This window comes from Meriones unguiculatus, chromosome 14 (genome assembly GCF_030254825.1).
Source record: "Meriones unguiculatus strain TT.TT164.6M chromosome 14, Bangor_MerUng_6.1, whole genome shotgun sequence".
In the NCBI taxonomy this organism is placed as follows: Eukaryota; Metazoa; Chordata; class Mammalia; order Rodentia; family Muridae; genus Meriones; species Meriones unguiculatus.
The window spans coordinates 31,374,915-31,396,359 of record NC_083361.1 but is presented as its reverse complement, the minus strand read 5'-3'; the positions used below and the strand labels follow the sequence as shown (position 1 = coordinate 31,396,359).

General features: G+C 42.4%; 1 protein-coding gene and 1 pseudogene across 4 annotated transcripts in view; both read left to right on the top strand.

Annotated features, from left to right (window-relative positions):
• Positions 1 to 1,075: 1,075 nt before the first annotated feature.
• LOC132647186 (exocyst complex component 6B-like) overlaps positions 1,076 to 21,445 on the top strand; it is a 60,811-nt gene continuing 40,441 nt past the window's right edge. For all 4 annotated transcript variants that reach the window (XM_060367091.1, XM_060367087.1, XM_060367090.1 and 1 more), the window contains exon 1: positions 1,076 to 1,276. In XM_060367091.1, coding sequence (XP_060223074.1) covers positions 1,167 to 1,276 — 110 coding nt within the window. In that variant the 5' untranslated portion in view covers positions 1,076 to 1,166. The remainder of the gene's footprint in view (positions 1,277 to 21,445) is intronic.
• LOC110561081 (uncharacterized) lies at positions 1,276 to 8,076 on the top strand (annotated as a pseudogene).

Genomic DNA, 21,445 nt, shown 5'->3' with positions numbered 1-21,445 from the left:
TCTCAATTGAGGGTTCCTCCTTTCAGATGAATTTAGCTTGCATCAAGTTGACAAAAAACTAGCCAGCACACCTAGATTTTGCCATAGGTCCATTATAAAGCCCCCACACCAGTAAATTGATTGTACCCTGCTCCCCAAGTCCCTTCTGTGGTGGTTCGAATAGGAATGGCTCCCACAGACTCATGTGGTTGAATGCTTGGCTCACAGGGAATGGCACTATTAGGAGGTGTGGCCCTGTTGGAGTAGGTGTGGCCTTGTTTGGGTCAGTTCATCTAGGGCTGCCTAAATGAGACCCTGTCTCAAAAAAGCAAAAATAAAAGCAAACGACAAACAAACAAAAAAGAAAACAAAAACTGGTAGGCCTTGCTCATAGGATATGGTTAAGGTGTGGAGGCAAACACATTTAGCCCTGAAAGTCTACATACAAGGGACATTATACAGATTGAGCATACTTCGGAATGCATGTTTATCCATGTAAGTATAGGCATGCAATAGCAGTGAAAAAAGAGGCCATGAATTCGAAGGAGAGGGTTACATGGGAGGCTTTGGAGAGACGAAAGGGAAGGGAGAAATATTGTAATTATATTATAATGTAAAAAAAAAAAAAAGGTGCAGGCAGGACAATCATGAGTTCAAGGCCAGCCGGAGCTTTATCTTTAGAGGCCGGAGAGAAGGTTCAGCCTGTAAGAGACTATCGAGGTTCAATTTCCTGCACCCACAAGTCGCCTCACAACGTCTGTAACTCCAGTCCCAGGTGATCTGGCCCTCTGTCCTGACTTCCTTGGGGACCACGCACACATGTAGTTTACAGACATAAGTATAATCAAAATGACCTATACTCGTTTAGAAAAAAATGTGCTGAATTAATGCTATTGACTGACTTGGTGTCACTGTCTACACGTGCGGTAAAGTGCTGTGGATTTCTACCAAGACACCAGCAATTGGCATAGATTCAAGGCATGAATGGACAAATATCCTTACTCAGCTTAATATAGGGAACTTCCAATCCCAGCGGGCTGTGCGCGACGCTTGCGGCCGGGTTGACGCTAGGGGGCGTGGCAACCGAGGGCGGGGTCGCGCTGTGGGGTGCTGGCCCAGCGTCCGCAGGCTAGGCTGAGGGATGGAGGGGTTCTCTTTGAGTGAGGGCCGCATGACAGTGCCTTACGATGGAGCGGGCGAAGATGGCGGAGGAGAGCCTGAAGATGGCGGCGGAGCATGAGCGGATCCTGAGGGAGATCGAGAGCACAGACGCGGCCTGCATCGGGCCCACGCTCAGGTACCGGGGCGGGGCCGGGTTGGCTGGCGCAGGCCTAGGGCAGCAGCTGGGGAGAGCCGTGGGTGTTCCGCGTCTTGGGCGAGGCCTCCGCTGTCTCTGGTCAGCAGCTCTTCAGCTGGGAGTGGGCCCTGGCTCTGCCCGCGGTGGAACTGCCCATCACAGCGCCTCCGAGAGTGTCCTGGCTATCTCGGTCCTGGAGAAGTGTCCTCACCTGAGAGCCCAGTTTATGAGGACGACCCGGCCCCGGTGTCGCCTGCACCTGGACTTGCTCATTCCCAGAGCTTCTGAGAAATGGGACCATCCCAAATTAGAAAGAAAAACAACTGGACCTTGAATAAGGGCCAGCTAAGAAAGAAAAACAAGTCAGGCGATTTAGGGCTGCTAAATCCTAGAGATGGGAGAGATGGGAGGACTGTCCTTGAAGCTGTAAGTGGCCCGCTACAGAACCGAGAGATGGAAAAGATGGGAGGACTGTCCTTGGAGCTGTAAGCTGCCCGCTACAGCTGCCAGCCCACATTACTGCTATCTTTTCTGCTGACTAATCAATGTAAAGGCCTGATTTTTAGGTATAAAAATTCTGTGCTTTGTATGCTCGGGGTCGTTTCCTGCTTTGAAGGGACGACCCCCATCGCGATCGGAATAAACTGCCTCTTGCTTTTGCATCAAACCGCGGTCTGTGAGTCTCTTTGGGGGAGGGAGTGGTACGGAGACCCTGCACCGGGAGTGCAGGTTTTGCATGTGGTGCATCGGCCAGGAAACCGACGCGGCCCTTCCCGATCCTCACCAGACCAGGCTTGGAGGTCAGGCTGAAACAGGTCAGTCATTTTGTTTGTTTGATTTCAGGTTTCTGCAGATTCTGTTTTGTTCTGGTTAGGCGCCTGTCTGAACCGTCTTGGTTGTTTGATTAGGCCATTTCGATTGACGGATGCGTCAGATATCGAATGCCAGGAAGCTGGGGGACGCCCCAGGTTCCATTTGTTGGGAGGTTGGATCAGAGACGGTCCTCTTCCTGTCTGAGTCTGATTTTCGTAGAGACTGGCCGGGGAGCCGTTCCCTTAGGGCACTGTGGTATCACCCGCAAGGACGTCCTTGTCTGATTGCTTGTTTGGTTCTTTTTGTCTCTGTTCTTGTTGCCTCTCTGACTTTTCTGATGGAAGATTTCATTATGGGACAGACTGTGACTACACCCTTATCCCTCACCCTTGACCATTTCTCGGAAGTGAAATATAGGGCACATAACCTTTCAGTGGAAGTTAGAAAAGCGAAGTTGCAGGCCTTTTGTTCCTCGGAATGGCCTGCTTTTCAGGTTGGATGGCCACCGGAGGGCACCTTTCACCTTGACACGATTCTTGCTGTTAAGACTAAGACCCTCCAAGCACAGGGGGGCCATCCTGATCAGGTACCTTATGTCCTAACCTGGGAGGATATTGTTCGCCACCCACCCCCCTGGGTGCGCCCCTTTGTTCTCCCCACAGAGACTCCGTCGACAATTGTTTGTGCCGTTAAGGAAGAGGAGAAAAAGAAAGTGCTCGCTTCTCCAGAAGCAGACCTCCTCCTTTTTATCCTCTAGCCATGGCCCCTACCCCTGCCAGTTCCCTGGCGGTTCTCCTGCCAGACCTCCGACCGTCTCCCGGAGGCTGTCAGTCCTCCCTCGGGGCCTAGGGTGGGGCTAGCATGCAGCTTTCCTAGTCCCCTTACAGGTCCTTCACCAGGAGCTGTCGGTCCCTCAGTGCCGCCGCCACAGACACCATCGGCGCTGCAGACACAGCCAGAGGTCCTGCTGCAATCACCAACTGATCCTCAGAATGAACGGGGCCCAGCAGCTGGAACGCAGAGCCGCAAAGCGACTCAGCTGGACTCAGTGGCTCTCCCCTTAGGAGCCTATGGATTCCCAGATGAGGATGGGCAACACCCCCTTCAGTACTGGCCTTTTTCCACAGCTGATCTCTACAATTGGAAGGCTCACAATCCCCCTTTTTCTGAGAACCCCCAAGCCTTGACTGACTTGTTTGAATCTGTCCTTTTCTCTCACCAGCCCACTTGGGATGATTGCCAACAGCTTTTACAGACACTCCTGACTACCGAGGAGAGGGGACGAGTTCTTCTAGAAGCAAGAAAGAATGTCCCGGGGGCGGATGGGAGGCCTACAGTTCTCCCCGATGAGATTAATAATGGGTTTCCTCTCTCTCGTCCTGATTGGGATTACAATACACCAGAGGGTAGGCAGCACTTGAAGGTTTACCGCCAGACTCTAATGGCGGGTCTCCGTGGGGCTGCTCGAAGACCCACCAATTTGACTAAGGTAAGAGAAGTGGTCCAGGGGCCGGAGGAATCTCCTGCAGCCTACTTAGAACGGCTGATGGAAGTGTTCCCGCCGGTTTACTCCCTATGACCTTGCTTCAGATGAGCACAGGGCAACAGTAGCTGTATCTTTCATAGATCAGTCAGCTAGGGATATTCGTAGGAAACTTCAGAAATTAGAAGGTCTACAGGATAAGTTGTTGAAGGATTTAGTGCAAGTAGCAGAGAAAGTCTTCTATAGTCGAGAAACAAAAGAAGAAAAAGAAGAAAGGAAACAGAAAGAACAGGAGATAAGATTGAGAGAGAGAGAGAGAGAGAGAGAGAAGAGGCAGGATAAAAAATTGACTAAGATTCTGGCCACCGTAGTTCAGGAAAGTCGTACTGAAAGGGAGAGAGTTCCTGGCAACTGTAAGGGCCCTTTGTCTAAGGACCAGTGTGCCTAATGCAAGGAGACGGGACACTGGAGGAGGGATTGCCCCAAAAGGAAGAAGAAGCAGCTGAATTCTCGAGCCACAGGGACCAGGGTCCTGACCTTGAACAATGACAGTGATTAGGGAGGACGGGGTTCGGTTCCCCTCCCCGAACCCCGGGTAACCCTCAAGGTGGAGGGGAAGCCGGTCCATTTTCTAGTGGATACTGGCACTCAGCATTCAGTTCTGTTGCAAGACTCAGGGGCTAAGAAAGGAAAAAAATCATGGGTTCAAGGGGCCACTGGATGTAAGCAATATACATGGACTACCTGAAGAACAGTGGACCTTGGAGTGGGCCGGGTATCCCACTCGTTCTTAGTCATGCCTGACTGCCCATACCCATTGCTAGGACGGGATATCCTGACCAAAATAGGAGCCCACATCTGTTTTAACCCAGAAGACCCACAGGTTACAGATAAAAGAGGGGATCCTATTCACGTGCTTACAATTCACTTGGAAGATGAATACCGGCTATTTAAAAGAGGGGGAAAAAGACATTGACTGGTGGGTAAAAAAATACGCTGAGGCCTGGGCTGAAACTGGCTTAGGGAAAGCAAGAAAGCAACCGCCATTCCAGATAGAGCTAAAACCTCAGGCAGCCCCAGTTGCAGTGCGGCAGTATCCAATGTCTAAGGAAGCCCATGATGGGATTCGCCCTCATATACAGCGACTCCTTGACCTAGGGGTTTTGAAAAGATGTCAATCTGCTTGGAATACTCCATTACTGCCGGTCTGGAAGCCTGGGAGCAACGATTATCGGCCTGTACAAGACCTGAGGGAAGTTAACAAACAGGTTATGGACTTACATCCAACAGTCCCCAACCCGTATAACCTGCTGAGCTCCCTTCCCCCTGACAGAGCCTGGTATACTGTTCTAGACCTTAAAGATGCATTCTTTTGTCTTCAACTTAGCCCTGCCAGCCAAGACATTTTTGCTTTTGAATGGAAAGATCCAGACTCCGGGGTCTCGGGCCAACTAAATGGACTCGACTTCCCCAAGGATTTAAGAATTCTCCTACCATATTTGATGAAGCCCTGCACCGAGACCTGGCACACTTCCGGGCCACAAATATTCAGGTAACTCTTCTCCAGTATGTGGATAACATCTTACTAGCTGCAGATTGTCAGAAAACCTGTCTCGGAGCCACCGGCCAACTGTTTCAAGAATTGGGCGAACTTGGCTATAGAGCATCAGCAAAGAAGGCCCAGATATGCTGGAAACAGGTCAGTTACCTGGGGTATATACTGAAGGAAGGAAAAAGATGGTTATCAGAGGCTAGAAAAGAGACTGTGTTTCATATTCCCCCTCCACGAACTACAAAACAACAGGGAATTTCTTGGTACAGCGGGGTTTTGCCGATTATGGATTCCTGGGTTCGATGAAATGGCAGCCCCTCTGTATGCCCTTACAAAGGGCAATGACTCTTTTTCCTGGGGAAAAGATGAACAGGCTGCATTTGATAACATTAAACAGGCTTTAATGTCAGCTCCAGCCTTGGAACTTTCTGATGTCACTAAACCTTTTCATCTCTATGTGGCCGAGAACCAGGGGATGGCTAAAGGGGTGTTAACTCAAAAGATTGGACCCTGGAAGAGACCGGTAGCTTATCTATCTAAAAAGCTTGATCCAGTAGCAGCAGGATGGCCGACCTGCCTTCGGATAATAGCAGCAGTCGCCGCATTGGTAAAGGATGCTGACAAGCTGACCTTGGGACAAGATCTTACTGTTTATGCCCCTCATGCCCTTGAGAGTGTTGTCAGACAGCCACCTGATTGCTGGCTCATGAATACGCGCATGACTCATTACCAAACTTTGCTTTTGAATAATGACAGGATTCCTTTTGCCCCAGCAACGGGGCTAAACCCTGCCACCCTGTTACCAGATCCAGAGATTCAGCCCCCAGAGCATGATTGCTTGCAGGTGTTGGCGGAAGAACAGGGATGGCGAAAGGACTTAAAAGACCAGCCTCGTCATACTGGGCAGACTGCTCAGACCCTGAATAATCATTTAGCCAATGTAGCTCATGCCTTAGTTGTACATAAAGGAATTAATGCTCAACTAAAAGGAAGCTTGATGGTGTTCAATCAGAGGATTGACCTCGTGCAGGAGCAAATTGATACCCTATGGCAAATCGCTCAACTTGGCTGTCAATGAAAATATGCTGGACTTTGAGTCACTAGCATATAACATGAGAATTTTTCCTGTGCTGCAAATCTGTCTAAACAATTGTCGAGTTATATTTTAGGTAATTGGACTGGAGAATTCGATACTACGATGGAGCAGCTGAGATTTGCCATTGTCACAGTAAATTCTACCAGAGTGAACGCAGGACTAGCCACAGGATTATCAACATGGATTGCTACAGCCATGAATCATCTGAAGGAATGGGCGGGCATGGGAGAGTTAGCAGGCCTTCTGGTGTTGGTCTCCTTGGTTTGCCTGTGGTATATATGCAAGATTAGAGCCTCACAACAGTGTGATGCAGCCATGATCATTCAGGCCTTTACAGCCATTGAAGCAGGACATTCTCCCCAAGCATGGTTGGATACCATAAAAAGCTAAAATGTTACACTCAGGATGCTAGGCTAAGCACTGCACTCAGGGTCAGCCGCTTTGGACCCAGAGAAGAGCATGTCTGATTGCATGCGGGTTGATTCCCCAGGTCCCGCCTCTGAGAAAAAGGTATCGGACGGGTCTGATGCTCTTTGGGTGGATGACACCTAAATGAACATCTGTACAAAGTCCCAATTTATTTCTAATATCAGAGATCAGACCTCTACTCTTGCCTGATGCGTCTAAAACAAAAAGGGGGAACTGTAGAGAGCTACTGAATGATAGCCTTAAAGATGGAGCTGGTTTCCGCCTTCCACCTTCCCGATCGTGAGTGCTCTCTGTCAGGAACAATTCCACATTTGGCTAAGGCTGAGGATCTGGCTTGCTTCCATGTATGTGGACCTATCTGCATTGCCCACGTGGCACGCCTGGGTTGGCTACCCAGAGGCTATTTAAGCTGTGGGCTGGCTTTCCCCAGGGTCCGAGGATTGTTCAAGGTTCCTGAATAAACTGCATTTAAAAAAATAAAGACCAGCCTCTGCTGGATACAGAGGTGACATACTACACAGATGGGAGTAGCTTTTTAGACATAAACTAAGCATAGTGGTGCCAGACTGTCATCCCGGCTCTTAGGAAGTGTGGATATTCTCAGCTAGTCAGCAAGTATGAGGAGAGCCTGAGATACAGGAAACTATGTCTCCTCTCTAAAAAATAAAAATAAAATGTACTAATATTTCACTGAGGATTAACATACTAAATCACAGTAATCTAAAATTATGATACTCAAAGTCTTGCTGCCTGGTAGGTGAGCATCTGACTAACTGAGCTACATGCCCAGCACCAGGAGTATGTATTTGTATAAATTTAATTTTGGTGTTTCATTTTCCTGGCTTTAGTAATGCATTCATTATAATTTAAACACTTTAGCCACTCTCTCCAAATTTTCTCATTTTTCTTCTGGTTCTGTGGGAGTACCTGAATTAAGAAGTCTTACTTTATAGTGACATTATTGACAACAATAAAAAAAATCCAGGAGCTGATACAGGACTCTCTCAGTTTTAGTTGCTTTTCCTTGCTATATTGTGAGAGGTTTTTGGATTAAAAATTTAACATTCATGAATATGTATATACACACATGTTTGTGCACACACACACACACACACACAGAAGCTGATGCCATAGCACATTGTGGAGGTCAGAGGACAACTTATAGAATAGGTTCTCTTCTTCTGCCATGTGTGTTCAGAGGATTGATATCAGGTTGCTTGGCTTGGCAACAAGTGCCTGTACCTGCTGAACCAGAGACATTCTGTCTCTGGCCCAAAGATTTGGATTATTTGTTTATTTGGGTTTGTGAGATGGGTTTTCTCATTATGTGGCTCTGGCTGCTCTAGAACTTACCAGGCTGTTCTTGAACTCACAGAGACCTTCCTGCCTTTGCCTCTCTAGCTGGGATTAAAGGTGTTTACCAACCATACCTGGCCGAGAACTTCTTTTTTTAAATTTTTATTTATTAAATACTCTGCCTGTGTGTGTGCCTGTACACCAGAACAGGGCATCAGATCTCATCTCATTATAGATGGTTGTGAGCCAGCATGTAGTTGCTGGGAATTGAACTCATGACCTTTAGAAGAGCAGACAGTGCTCTTAACCTCTGAGCCCTCTCTCCAGCCCTAGAACTTCTTTTAAGGCTGTCACATAGAGACACAGCTACACTTAAATCCATGGCTGAAGAGAGTCTCTGTTCATGGAGGTCATCTTCTTCAGTATAGCAGTGAAAAAGGAAGGGAACACCTGTTTAGCTAGGCATATAAGCCCAGGTCAACCCTGGTGATCAATGGGCTACAGATGTCACAACCAGATTACCCTCATGTCCCAAGTACTAACATTCTGACTTTATATCAGTTATGAACAATAACTCAATGTTTTCAAATCCCATGTCTTTATTTCTACTCTTATTTATCAGATTATTTAACCAATAGTAGTAATTTTCTTATTTTAATGGATGGTTCAGAGCATTTAGCATTCACTCTAATTGTATTTAAAGTTTTGCTTTCAATTTCTCCTCCCTTCCTTCCTTCCTTTGCTTCCCTTCCTTCCTTCCTTCCTTCCTTCCTTCCTTCCTTCCTTCCTTCCTTCCTTCCTTCCTTCAATAGTAGTCATTTTCTTATTTTAATGGATGGCTCAGAGCATTTAGCATTCACTGTAATTATATTTAAAGTTTTGCTTTCAATTTCTCCTTCCTTCCTTCCTTCCTTCCTTCCTTCCTTCCTTCCTTCCTTCCTTCCTTCCTTTTTAGATTTTTGGAGACAGGGTCTCTCTGTGTAGCATTGGTTGTCTTGGAACCCACTCTGTAGACCAGATGTGCCTGGAGCTTTTATGTTTTTCTTTTTTTGTTGTTGTTTTGTTTTGTTTTGTTTTGTTTTGATACAGGGTCTCTGTAGTCTTGGCTGTCCTGGCGTTGCCTTGTAGACCATGGTTGGTGCCCTTGAACTCACAGTGATCCGTCTGCCTCTGCCTCCTGAGTGCTGGGGTTTCAGACATGCACCACCACACTGGCGCTTTAACATTTTTAACTTGAATAATGAAATACTTCTCTATTTAACAAGTATCTTTATAGTTGGGTGTGGTGGCTCATGTCTTTATCCTGGCACTTAGATGGTGGAGGCAGGAAGGTAGGGAGCTCAGGCTTACCCTTGGCTGCATAGCCAAGTTCAGGACCATTCTGGAGTGTATGAAACCCTGTCTTAAAAAAGTAGCTTCATTGAGATATAATTCATATAACATTTGATCCACATATTATTTAAAGTGTGTAACTGAATGACTTGCAGCATATTCATATTTGCAACAGTCACCATAGTCTAATTTAGAGCTGTTTCCCAAGAAACCAAATATTCTCTAAGAGTCACTTTTCATTTTCTTCCTCTCCTTCATACCATTCTCATTTTCCTTTACTTTTGTTGTTCAAGGCTGTCCTTGAACTTGTTATATATATAATATATGACTTTGAATTCTAGATCTTTTTGTCTCTACCTCCTAAATGCTGGGATTACAGGTGTTCCCCACCATACCTAGCTTCCTACTTGCTTTCTTTATGGGTTTGGTATTTTAGACATCTGAACATTTAGTGTAAATGGACTATACGAGAAATTTTTTTTGTTGCTCCTATGGTAATGTTTTCAGGGTTCATCCATATGGATGTGTGTTTGTATCTCATTTCTTTATTGCTGAATAATACTCCATTTTATGGATATATTTGTATCACATTTTATTTGTCCATTCAGTTGGTGCATGTTTTGATCATTTTCATTTGAATTTGTTATGAACAGTGTGCTACATCCTGTTTTTTTGTATGGACATATGTTTTCATTTCTGGGTATCCGCCAAGCAGTTGGAGTCATTGTGTTGCTTCCCCAAGGCAGCTGCAGCGTGTTCCAGATGTCCAGTGGTGTAAGTGCGGTTTGGCTGTCTGCTTGACTGACAGCTCTTTTGCTAAAGGAACTAGAGCAAGGGAGATTGTAGCAGCTGCCAATTAGGAAGTCAGATTGCCCTATTCTCCAAGATTTTCACTTATACAAAAATAGACATTAGAAGGATATTTCATTTTTATCTTTGAGACAAGGTCTTTGGTAGCCTAGGCTGGCTTCAAAATTGCCATATAACTGAGGCTACCGTTGAATTGCTACATACTCCTGCCTCTAACTCCCTTGAGTAAGAACCAAAAGAATCTATAATTAATACCAATACCGATTTTAACAGTTTCGTAGTGTTTTACAGTTAGAGCAGCTGGCCAGCCAGAGACAGTCCTGTTGTCAATTTTAAAAGGAAAGAAGTATATGAAAGCCTCTAGTAGATTCTAATAAAGTCTATCCTTGGCAGTCATTGAAGGAAAAAACATTACAAATTATTTATTTTTATAATAGTAACTTTTACTACTAACCTTTTATATTTTAATTATAATGATTGAAATGATGATTATTATTACACGTGTATGATACATGTGGGGTGCCTGCATGCCATGGAGCATTATTGTGTGTGTGATGCGTGTGGGGGTGCATTTGTGCTATGGAGCTTGGTCAGGGGCAGCTTTGTGGAATTAGTTCTCTTTCTAATTCCAGACACTGGTCTCAGACCATCAGGCTTCAGCAAGTGCTCTTAATTCCCCCCAAAGCCATCTTGCCCTTGTGCTTAAAATATTTTTAAATTTACATTTTATCTATTTATTTATTTGTTTGTGTGTTTGTGTGCCACAGTGCATGTAGGTGTATGAAGATCAGAGGATGACTTGAGTTAGTCAGTTCTCTCTCTGTCAAGTGGGTCTCGAGGATTGAACTCTGGTTATCAGGCTCGGTGGCAAGTGTCTTCAAAACCTATTGAGCCATCTCACTGCCCCTGAGAATTTTGTTTTTTATTTTTATTTTTTTAATTTTATGTGTATGTCTGTGTTGCATTAATGTGTTTGGCCTGTGGAGGTCAGAAGAGTATGTCGGCTCCCCTGGAGCTGGAGTTACAGTCTGTTGTTAGTGGGTGCTTAGAATTGAACCCCATTTCTCTGGAAGAGAAGCCAGTTTTCTTAATGACTAGGCCATCTTTCTAGTTCTTCCTCAATTTTCTATGAATATCAATATTCATAATTTGTCTTGCTAAGCCAAATTATGTCTCCACTTTATATAGTTTCTAAGTAAAAACTGTAGAAGAATAGACTTTATAGACCTGGTGTTGTAAGTTTTATAGTCCTTTTATGTCTCGTGCATGTTGATGTTCTGGTCTTATGGAATAGAGCACCAGTTTCTTCCTGTGTATTCCCTGTCTAGTCTCATTCTTCCCATTTGTACCATCTGCCTGTTAATAATAATAATAATAATAATTGTTTTTGCCTTTTTTATGAGACAGTTTCTCTGTGTAGCCCTGGCTGTCCTGGAGCTTACCCTGTGGACCAGGGTGACCTGTAGCTCAGACTCTGCCTGCCTCTGTCTCTCAAGTACTAGATTTAGAGGCTGTGCCAGACTTCTGTCAGCATCTGCATTTTTAAAACTTGTCATTCTTTTTCTTTTTTGAAACTTGTGTCTTTACTTTTTCTTTACGTTGGTGCTTGCTTTTGTATCTTCTACTTCCTATAATGTAGAACTTTAAAACACACATTGTTTGGTAAAACACTTAAGCAAGCAAGCAAACAAGCATCATTACTGTGAAAACAATGTCTGTTTCCTGGGGAAGCTCTGCTGCTAATAAACAGTAAAATTCTAAAGTTTCTGGTATGAAATGTGATCTTGTCAAACAATATGAATGTATAAAAATAACAGACATTGGACCTTACTGGTTTTGGTATGGACTTTGATTTAAGGAGTAGCATTTATGGAGCCTGTTTGGGAAAAAAGGTAATAATAGAGCTAGCCAAATATTTGGGTTTGTGTGAGGTGAAGGAATTTTATGATGTTTGTAAAGAAGAGCTGTAAGTGGAGTCCTTAGCATTGGAGAAGCAAAAGCAAACAAACAAAAACACCAAAATCCAAAACCCAAACAACAACAAGAAACACATACACGCACACGCACACACACACCCCCACAAACACACACACACACACACACACACACACACACACACACACACACCCCAGAAAGGTAGGATGGGAACAGCTCTTGAATTCCAAAGAAAAATAAGATTGAAAATATTCAACGAGTCATGGTGGTACATACAGGCCTGTAATCTCAGAACAGGGGAGGTGGAGGCAGTTGATTCTCAAATTTGGATGCAGCCCAGGTTGCATATATAATTCTAAGGTAGGCTGAGATACATAGACTGTTTTCTTCCCACTGGCAAGAAAGACATTGAAAATAGATGTGGATCTGACTGAATGTATCTCTTGGGTTTTGAATCATTTGAAATACTATAAACTCACATGTAGTTGTACAAAATAATTCGAAGATTTTTCTGTACTCTTTACTCAGTTTCTTTCTTTCATTGATAACATTTTACAAAAACTATAATTATAATGTCAGGTCCACAGTATTGACATTGTTCCTTTACAGTCAAGATTCACATACTTTATCACTATAAGGAACACTCAGGGTACTTTCTTACAGCCTTACCATTTCTCTCTGCCTGTATTTCCTGTTCTAGTCCTGCCACCCACTCATGTGCTTTTGTATCAGGTTTTTAAAGAACCATACCATACACAACCTACATAATATTCTAGGGTGGACTTTTTCCACATAGCACTGAGTTGTATCCATTTGTTAAATGTAGCAAGGGTTTACTGTTGTTTCTTTTCTTTTGTAAAATTGCTATATAATTTTCCATAGTATTCCTCTATCACAGTTTATCATTTACTCACAAAGATATTTTGGTTGTCTCTGGGTTTTGGCTGTTATAAATAAAGCTCTTGTATAAACATCTGTGTACAAATTTTTCTGTGAGCAGAGATTTCCAATTATTTTGGTCTATGTAGGAATTGAATTTCTGGTCTTGCAGAAACTAGCTTGTTGCCAAGGGTTCTAATTTCTTTACATCTTTACCAGTATTTTAGTCTTGACATCTTTAGAAAGTTTGGTTATTCTGTTATATATAAAACAATATTTCATTGTAGGTTTTTATTTTTTATGTTTTTGGACTTGCCTTATATAGCTGAGGCTGGCTTTGAACTCCTGATATTCTCTTGCCGCCACTTGAGCTACTGCATCTGGCTGCATTGTAGTTTTCATATTTATTCTCCTTGTTAATGATGTTAAATATCTTCTCTTTTCATGTGCACTTTTTTTGTTTCCTTTTAAAAGCTTTTGAATTTGATTCTTTGTGAATTTCACATTGTGCAACTCAATCCCACTTATGTCCTCTTCCTTCCATATCTATCCTCTGTCCTTGTAACTTCCTCTTCTAAAGAAAACAAACAAAACCCAAAAATAAACAAAAAGGAAAACCAACCAAAAGAAAAGCGTTTTGCAGGGGAGGCTGCAGTGTAACAATGTCTGTCACACAATATATGCTATTGCCCAACAGCTTTACTTGCAAATGTTCATTGTAGTGTGTCACTGGTCTGGTTTGAGGCCTTTGGCTTCTGCTACACCTTCAATATTGAAGGTGTATCACTGGGACTCCTCATATCTTGTTAGAGATCCTGCAGCTTTGGTTCTGTAGGACCAGCCCCTTCACAAAGCTCAAGCAGTTCATAAATGGGATAGTTATTAGGCTGTGTTCACTTGAAGTTCTTGCCTGGGTGCTAGCTGAGTTGGTCTGCCTGCCAGCTGTGCAGCCATACCACCAGGGACAACCCTGCTTTGCCCGGGTGAGGGATAGGACCAGCACATGCCACCAGCTCTCCTGCCCTCCCTTCCCTTCCCACCAGGACCAATGCTACTGTGTTTCTCTGTGGAAGTGTGGGCCCTCCTCTCTCGAGTGCTGCAGATGAGCAGCAGTTCTTTCACATTCATGCCCTTAGGGCTGGCTCACCCTAGCCCTTGCTGCCAGGGCCAGTTCCACTAGCTGTCCAGGCAAGGTGTGGAACCACTCTCCCCAGTGCTATAGCCATTGAGGGTCAGGACCAGCTCTCCTGCTCTTGGGGCCAGCTCTCTGTCACTGTACAGGTAAGGGGTGGAGCCAGTTCTGCTTAGTCCTTGAGCATCAACTTGGCCCCAGGCAGCAGTCAATACCAGGGATGTCCACATGTCCTTTGGTGGTAACATGGCCCACAGACTTTTCCACAGCCCCTGCTGCTGCAGGGCCACAGACCCAGGCATGGCCCTTGGTGCCAGGCCATCACCATTGCCTTAGGTGGTAGTGAAGGCTGCTCATATCAGGCTGTTCTTTATCACTCTCTTGTCTCCAGTTCTGCCTCTCTTTACAGTGCACCAACCATTCTGCTTCTCTTTCCCATTTCTCCATCACATACTAGCTCATGATAGTGTTACCTGTGCCACATCAGCTATGACATCTATTTTTGAAAGGTAGTATAAATTAAATGTTTGTTCAACCCAAAGATTTCAAAGCAAATACATCCCTGGCTAAAGTTAAACACAGCACAGAAAAACCGTAATTCAACCCAGAGTCGTCCAGTCTCATGGTTTAAGCACCACTACAAACAACCAGAGAGATTAGCCAGTGATGAGAAATAAACCCAGCAGGACACGTCAAGTCAATTGTGGGTCATCATTTTGCAGGTACTGCTCTTCCTGGGCTAGGATGCAGTTCTGGGAGTCACAGTAACTTACAAGGTGCCTTTCTCAGAGGAAGAAGGCATAGATCCACTGGCATTTCTGTTTGTTTCTGGCTTTGTTGGTAGACAGTGTAATTCACCAGTTTTCAAGGAGCAAGAACAGCAATGCCTTCAGGTCTACAGTTCTGCCTCTCTTCAGAGCACACAGACCACTTGACTTCTTTACCTCTCTTCCATCTCTTCACCACCGGTTTGCTTCTTTCTCTTTTGTCACTCTACCACCTACTTGTTTGCTTCCATTGTTCCTGGCCCAGCAAACGTTGGGTTGCTCTTTTGTTTTATATATAAATCAAGGTTTATTTCATTCAGATGCTCTACCACTAAACTGTCTACTACATGTTTTATTGAAGATGAGCAGAATAGTTTTTTCCTGAAAGATGGAGTTTTCAAGTAAGTGCCTATATGTGTGACTAGTGCTGAGTCAGAAAGTGGGTTCTTTTTAGTAGTTAAATGAAAAAAAAAATGTGTTATCACTAATCATCAGAGAGAAGAAATCAAAACTGCAATGAGATATATTTTTACCTCATACCTGTTCAGATGGTCATGAAAAAGAAAAAAGAAGCACAGCTTTGTGGTACACACCTTAATCCCAGCACTTGGGAGGTGGAGGCAGAGGCAGGAGAACCAGGAGTTCAAGGGCAGCCTTGGCTACTTAGTGAGCTCAAGATCAGCCTGCACTATATAAGTCCCAGTCTTAAAACAAAACAAAACAATAAGATAAGTGTTGGTAAGGATATAATGAAAATCTCTGTAGATTGCTGGTGGAATTGTGCTTTGGTACAGCCATTATGGAAAACAGTATGGAGATTTTTCAAAAAAGTAAAAGTGGAACCAACAGGATTCACCAACAGATGAAGATAACATGGTGTTTACAAGCATGCATGTGTATGTTCAGTGGAAGACCACTCATACTTATTGAAGGGAACCCTGTCATTCTGACAACATGACCTAATCTGGAAGACATACTAAATGAAATAAACCTAGAACAGAAAGACAAATACTGCATGTTCTAACTCATACATACAGTCTAAAAAAGTTGAACACAGAGACAGAGGCTAGAATGGTCAGAGGTTGCCTGGGGAGGGGATAAGGAGATGTCGGTTACAGGGTACAAAGTTTCAGTTAGTCTGAGTCTGTTCTAGAGGTCTATTATGCAACATGACTACTATAAAAGATAATGCAGCTCTTCAGAATGGTCCAGTGATTGATGTACCATCACAAACACCCCCTAACAAAGTTAGGTGGTAATAGAATTGAATAGAAAACCCCTTGTAATGGAATTGTTTATTTTCATACCAAGAAGGTTGAGAAAACACTAGAATCCGCATGTGGTGTGTGCCCATTTCATCTTTGAGGGGTTATGAGAACGTCTAAAAAGAAAAACAGTTCAGCAGGGCCTGTGGTGAATCTATGTATGCTACATGCGTTCATGACAGGATTCAGCATGCTTTCCCTATTGAGGATCAGAAATCACTGTGAAAGTATTGTAGCCCAGAATTAGAAGGCTAAATAACTATAAATTCTTTTTAAGGAATAAGGAAAATCTATACTTGGAACTTATAATAAAAAGTGTTAAGTATGTGAGGTGATGGCTGTTTACCTTGACTTAGTCATTTTGTAATGTTTAGCTACATCAAGACACTTTCACTGTAAATTTATCTGTCAGTTATACTTTAATAAAGCCAAGGAAAGTTGAAAAAATTAAAAGCTTGTATTAATCATCATTAGAAAAAAGGAGACAGTGGCTTCTAATTCTGGCAGATTATAAGGGTGGGTAAATTAAGCCTTTAGTGTTTTACTGTATATCAGCTGTCATCACTTCCATTATCAAAGTCATGATTTGGACATCATGTCCTAGAATCTGCCCCTGTTATAGGATAATTAAAGCAAACTAGGGCTTAATTATTAAAGTCAATTTTGAAAAAAAATCTCATGATACAGGTGTGTGCTATTACACTTGATTTTGAACTTTTGAATCTTTGGTAGAAATCTTGAAGTGATTAAGGCAGAACTTTGGGATTCTTTCTTATGTTTCACAGTGTTTTCTTTTTCACTTGAGCTGTTGCAGGAGATGGAAGTCAAGCTTACCATAGGAACCCATGTTGTTTTCTCTTTGGTATTTCTATTATGTACAGGTTGGATATTTTTATAATTTTTCTTTAAACACTGTGTGTTAGAATGTGTACGTAAGTTTTATATTTTCATCACTTTTCTTCTAATGTTAGCAAGCTATGCTATCCATATATGTAACATATGCTTAATATATATGATATGTATATTATATATATTTGTATTTGCAGACTTGCTTCATTATCAGTGAAAGACTGAGCAACAATTACATTTTTCTCCCACGGAAGTTGCCTTATATGCATTTGAATTCCCTGTCTTTGCTCTCAGTAGTAACTTACATGGCCAATGGCATATTCTTCAACTTTGCTTCATTCCCAGGATCATGCCCCACTGTCAAGGGAATTCATAAGATATAAGTGTGTCCTGGACTTTCTAGTCAGCCACACTAACGGTACATGCTTTCTTTGAAAAACAACAACAACAACAACAACAAAAAAAAAACAAAAAAAAAAACGGTTTTCTTCATCATTCTTTCCTTGTCAGAGGGCAGCTTGGATTATTGCTCTTCACTTTGATGTGGTCTTTGAATTTCTTCTTTTCATTGGACTTCTTACAGAAGCCTTTATTTAAAACAAAATATTTAAATCACAGTATGGCTTTTTCTCACATCATTTTTTTCATTCAGTGCCATGTCTAGTAAGTTACGTTATATTATTTTTTATGTAAATGTATGAGGAGTTATCAAGAAGGTAGAGGACATAAGGAGGTTCCTGGTGCCTCACTGCACTTGCAACAACTTGTTTTCAGATTTCTTTTATTAAAATTTATTTATTTACTTTAAAAATTTATTTTTATTTTTTATATTAGAGTTTATTCACTTTGTATCCCAGCTGTAGCCCCCTCTCTCATTCCCTCACAATCCCACCCTCCCTCCCTCATCTCCTCCCATGCCCCTCCCCAAGTCTTCTGATAGGAAGGTTCTCCTCTCCTTGCATCAGCCTGTCAGGTCTCATCAGGACTGACTGCATTGTCTTCCTCTGTGTCCTGGTAAGGCTGCTCCCCCATCAGGGGAGGTGATCAAAGAGCCAGCCACTGATTTCATGTCAGAGACAGCCCCTGTTTCCCTTACTATGAAACCCACTTGGACACTGAGCTGCCATGGACTACATCTGTGCAGGGGTTCTAGGTTATCTCCATGAATGGTTCTTCATTGGAGTATCAGTCTCAGAAAAGAGCCCCATGTCCAGATGTTTTGATTCTGTTGCTCTCCTTGTGGAGCTTCTGTCCCCTCCAGAACTTTCTATCTCTCCCTTCTTTCATAAGATTCCCTGCACTCTGCCCAAAGTTTGGCTATGAGTCTCAGCATCTGCTTCAATACCCTGATGGGTAGAGTCTTTCAGAGGCCCTCTGTGATAGGCTCCTGTCCTGTTGCCTGTTTGCCCCCTTTTTCAATGTCCATCCTGTTTGCCTTTCTGAGTGAGGATTGATCATCTTACCCAGGGTCCTCCTTCTTGCTTAGCTTCTTTAGGTGTACAGATTATAGTATGCTTATCCCATATTATATGTCTAATATCCACTTATAAGTGAGTATAAATCACATGTGTCTTTCTGCTTCTAGGATAGCTCACTTAGGGTGATCTTTTCTAGTTCGCACCATTTGCCTGCAAATTTTATGATTTCCTTGTTTTTAATTGCTGAGCAGTATTCCATTGTATAAATGTACCACAATTTCAGTATCCATTCCTCATTTGTGGGACATCTGGGTTTACACCTATATTTGATTTTTGGCAAAGAAGCCAAAACCATACAGTGGAAAAAAAAGACAGCATCTTCAACAAGATGCTGGTATAACTGGATATCTACATGTAGAAAAATGCAAATAGATCCATATTTATCACCCTGCACAAAACTAAAGTCCAGGTGGATCAAAGACCTCAACATAAAACCAGATAACACTAAATCTGTTAGAAGAAAAAGTGGGGAAGAGCCTTGAATTCATTGGCATAGGAGACAACTTCCTGAACAGAACACCAACAGCACAGGTTCTAAGATCAACAATCAATAAATGGGAACTCATGAAACTGAAAAGTTTCTGTAAAGCAAAGGACACTGTCATCAGAACAAAATGACAGCCTACAGATTGGGAAAGGATCTTCACCAACCCTATATCTGACAGAGGGCTAATATCCAGTATATATAAAGAACTAAAGAAGTTAAACAGAAAAAAAAAACAAGTAATCCAATTAAAAAATGGGGTATAGAGCTAAACAGAATTCTCTGTAGAAGAATATAGAATGGCAGAGAAACACTTAAAGAAATGCTCAACATCCTTAGCCATCAGGGATATGCAGATCAAAACAACCCTGAGATTTCACCTTTCACCTATCAGATTGGCTAAGATCAAAAATTCAAGTGAGAATACATGCTGGAGAGGATGTGGAGAAAGGGGAATGTAAACTTGTACAACCACTTTAAGATTTCTTTTCAGTTTGCTCCCTGAAGTTGAATGTCACAGTTACAAACAGAGCTGTTTTCTTCTTGATTATATGGTCCATGAAGAGAAGCACATGTGATTATTATTTTTGTTACCTTTAGCTACTGTGTTTTCTTTACTCTGGGCTCCTCTTTGAGTTTTTATTTTTGGCCTTTTTTGAAGTTTAAATATCATATGCCTAATTGTGATGATTTTCGTTTTGTATTGCCGGTTGAATAACATGGGCTTTGCTGCTCTAGAATCTGTGGTTTGGTATAGGGAGTCAGTCTGGAAACTCAGTTGTTCCTTTGGATTGCTCCTGCTCCCTCTACTCTCCTCTTCTCTGGTATTCCTCAAACATGGGTTTTATCTTTCGTTGTTGCCTCACTGATCTTGATCTTTTATTTTTGGATTCTGTTGTATATTTTAATAATTTTTCCTGCTTGTCTTTTAGCTTTAATTTTGTTGTTGTTGTTGTTGTTGTTCTATCTCAGGCTCAGAGGTCTTATCCCCTGCTAGTCTGCTAATAAGCCCATCAAAGGCATTCCTGTTTATTCTAATGTTTTTGATCTCTAGCAATTCATTTTTGTTATTTCTTAGAAGAATTTTTTTCTATAGGTTTGTGTTCATGTGTGTTACCTGCTTTTCACACAGCAGTCATAGGTTTAAAATGTTTCTGGCCAACATTTCTACTGTAGTCAGTTCTGGGTCTGCTGCTTCTTCATTTTCTTTGAACTGTATTGTTGCCATTTACCATTTGCTGTTGTATCATGTTAGAAGATTTCCTTAATTTTTAAGGTAGCATAACATTACTGTAGTTACTTATCATATTCCTTCTTCAGTGAATATTATCATTATCCTTATGTCTTGGTTGTTGATATAGCTCTGTGATCCTCATGTAAGTTCTTTTGCATATAAGTTCGTCTCCTAGTCTTTATTTTGAGGAACTGGAATGCTGTTGTCCTTAGTGGAGAAGTTTTGCTTTCTCACTAATAACACCCAGGATTGCACTTTACTTACTTTCTTGCCAACACTTTTTGTTTTGGTTCTTCTTGATAAGTGATGCTTCTAGTGGGTATGAGATGCTGCCTCTTCATGGCTTTGGTTTATATTGCCACAATGGTTGGCTAATCGGTTATTTTTTCTCATTACTGTGGCATATTGCTTGGTATGAATCATTTAACACGAAATTACTCACCTTTGCTCTTAGTTTTAGAGTTTTCTTTCCATCATAGTGGGGATGATGTGGAGGAGCAGAGATTTTCACAACATGGTGTGTAGGAAAGTACAAAAAGAAAGTACAGGAAGAGACTAGGGTTAGGATAATTAGCATCTAAGAATATGCATCAGTGACAGTCAGGCCCTGATTCTTCTCCTTTACCCCTATCACATAATGACTTGATCCTGGCATAAATCCATTTATTAGGGAAGAACTCTCAGGATCTAATCCTCTTTGGAAATACCACCAAATAGACTCCTAGATCTTTGCTGTATTGGTATTTTACTCACCTCTAATTCAGTCAAGCTCTTGGCCAGTGTTATCAAACATAAGCAATGATTTGAGCATCTTTCACATTCTTGTTTGGAGAAGTTCCTATTCAAGTCCTTTGTTCACTTTTATTGGTTTTTGTTATTGAGTCACAGGGCTTTCTTAGATTGTGGTTGTTGATCCCTGTGAGATACATGAATTACAGGTATGTTCCCACCCTCTGCATTATCTTTTAATCCCATTAGTGTTTGCTCTGATGTTTAGTGGCTAATTTACCTTTCTTAATATAAAAATGTGCCAAAACATTATAATCATACTTCACACTGATGGACATCCTTGGACTCCATGGATTCCTACATAAATGACCTTAAGTATGACAAAAAATAATACAATTCTGTGCAGAGTTCATAAAAGTAGCTTTTTTCTCTTTTGAACACTACTTTCCCCCTTCTCTTTTGTTTGAGTATGACATTGGAGATGCCAAATGTCCAGATGAAGTGTCTAGAGCGGCGGACTCCTGGCTGAAACACGCAGTTGCTTTGCAGTCCTTTTCAGGATGGTATTTGGAGTCTTAATATCTTGATTTTCCCATTTCTTTGTGC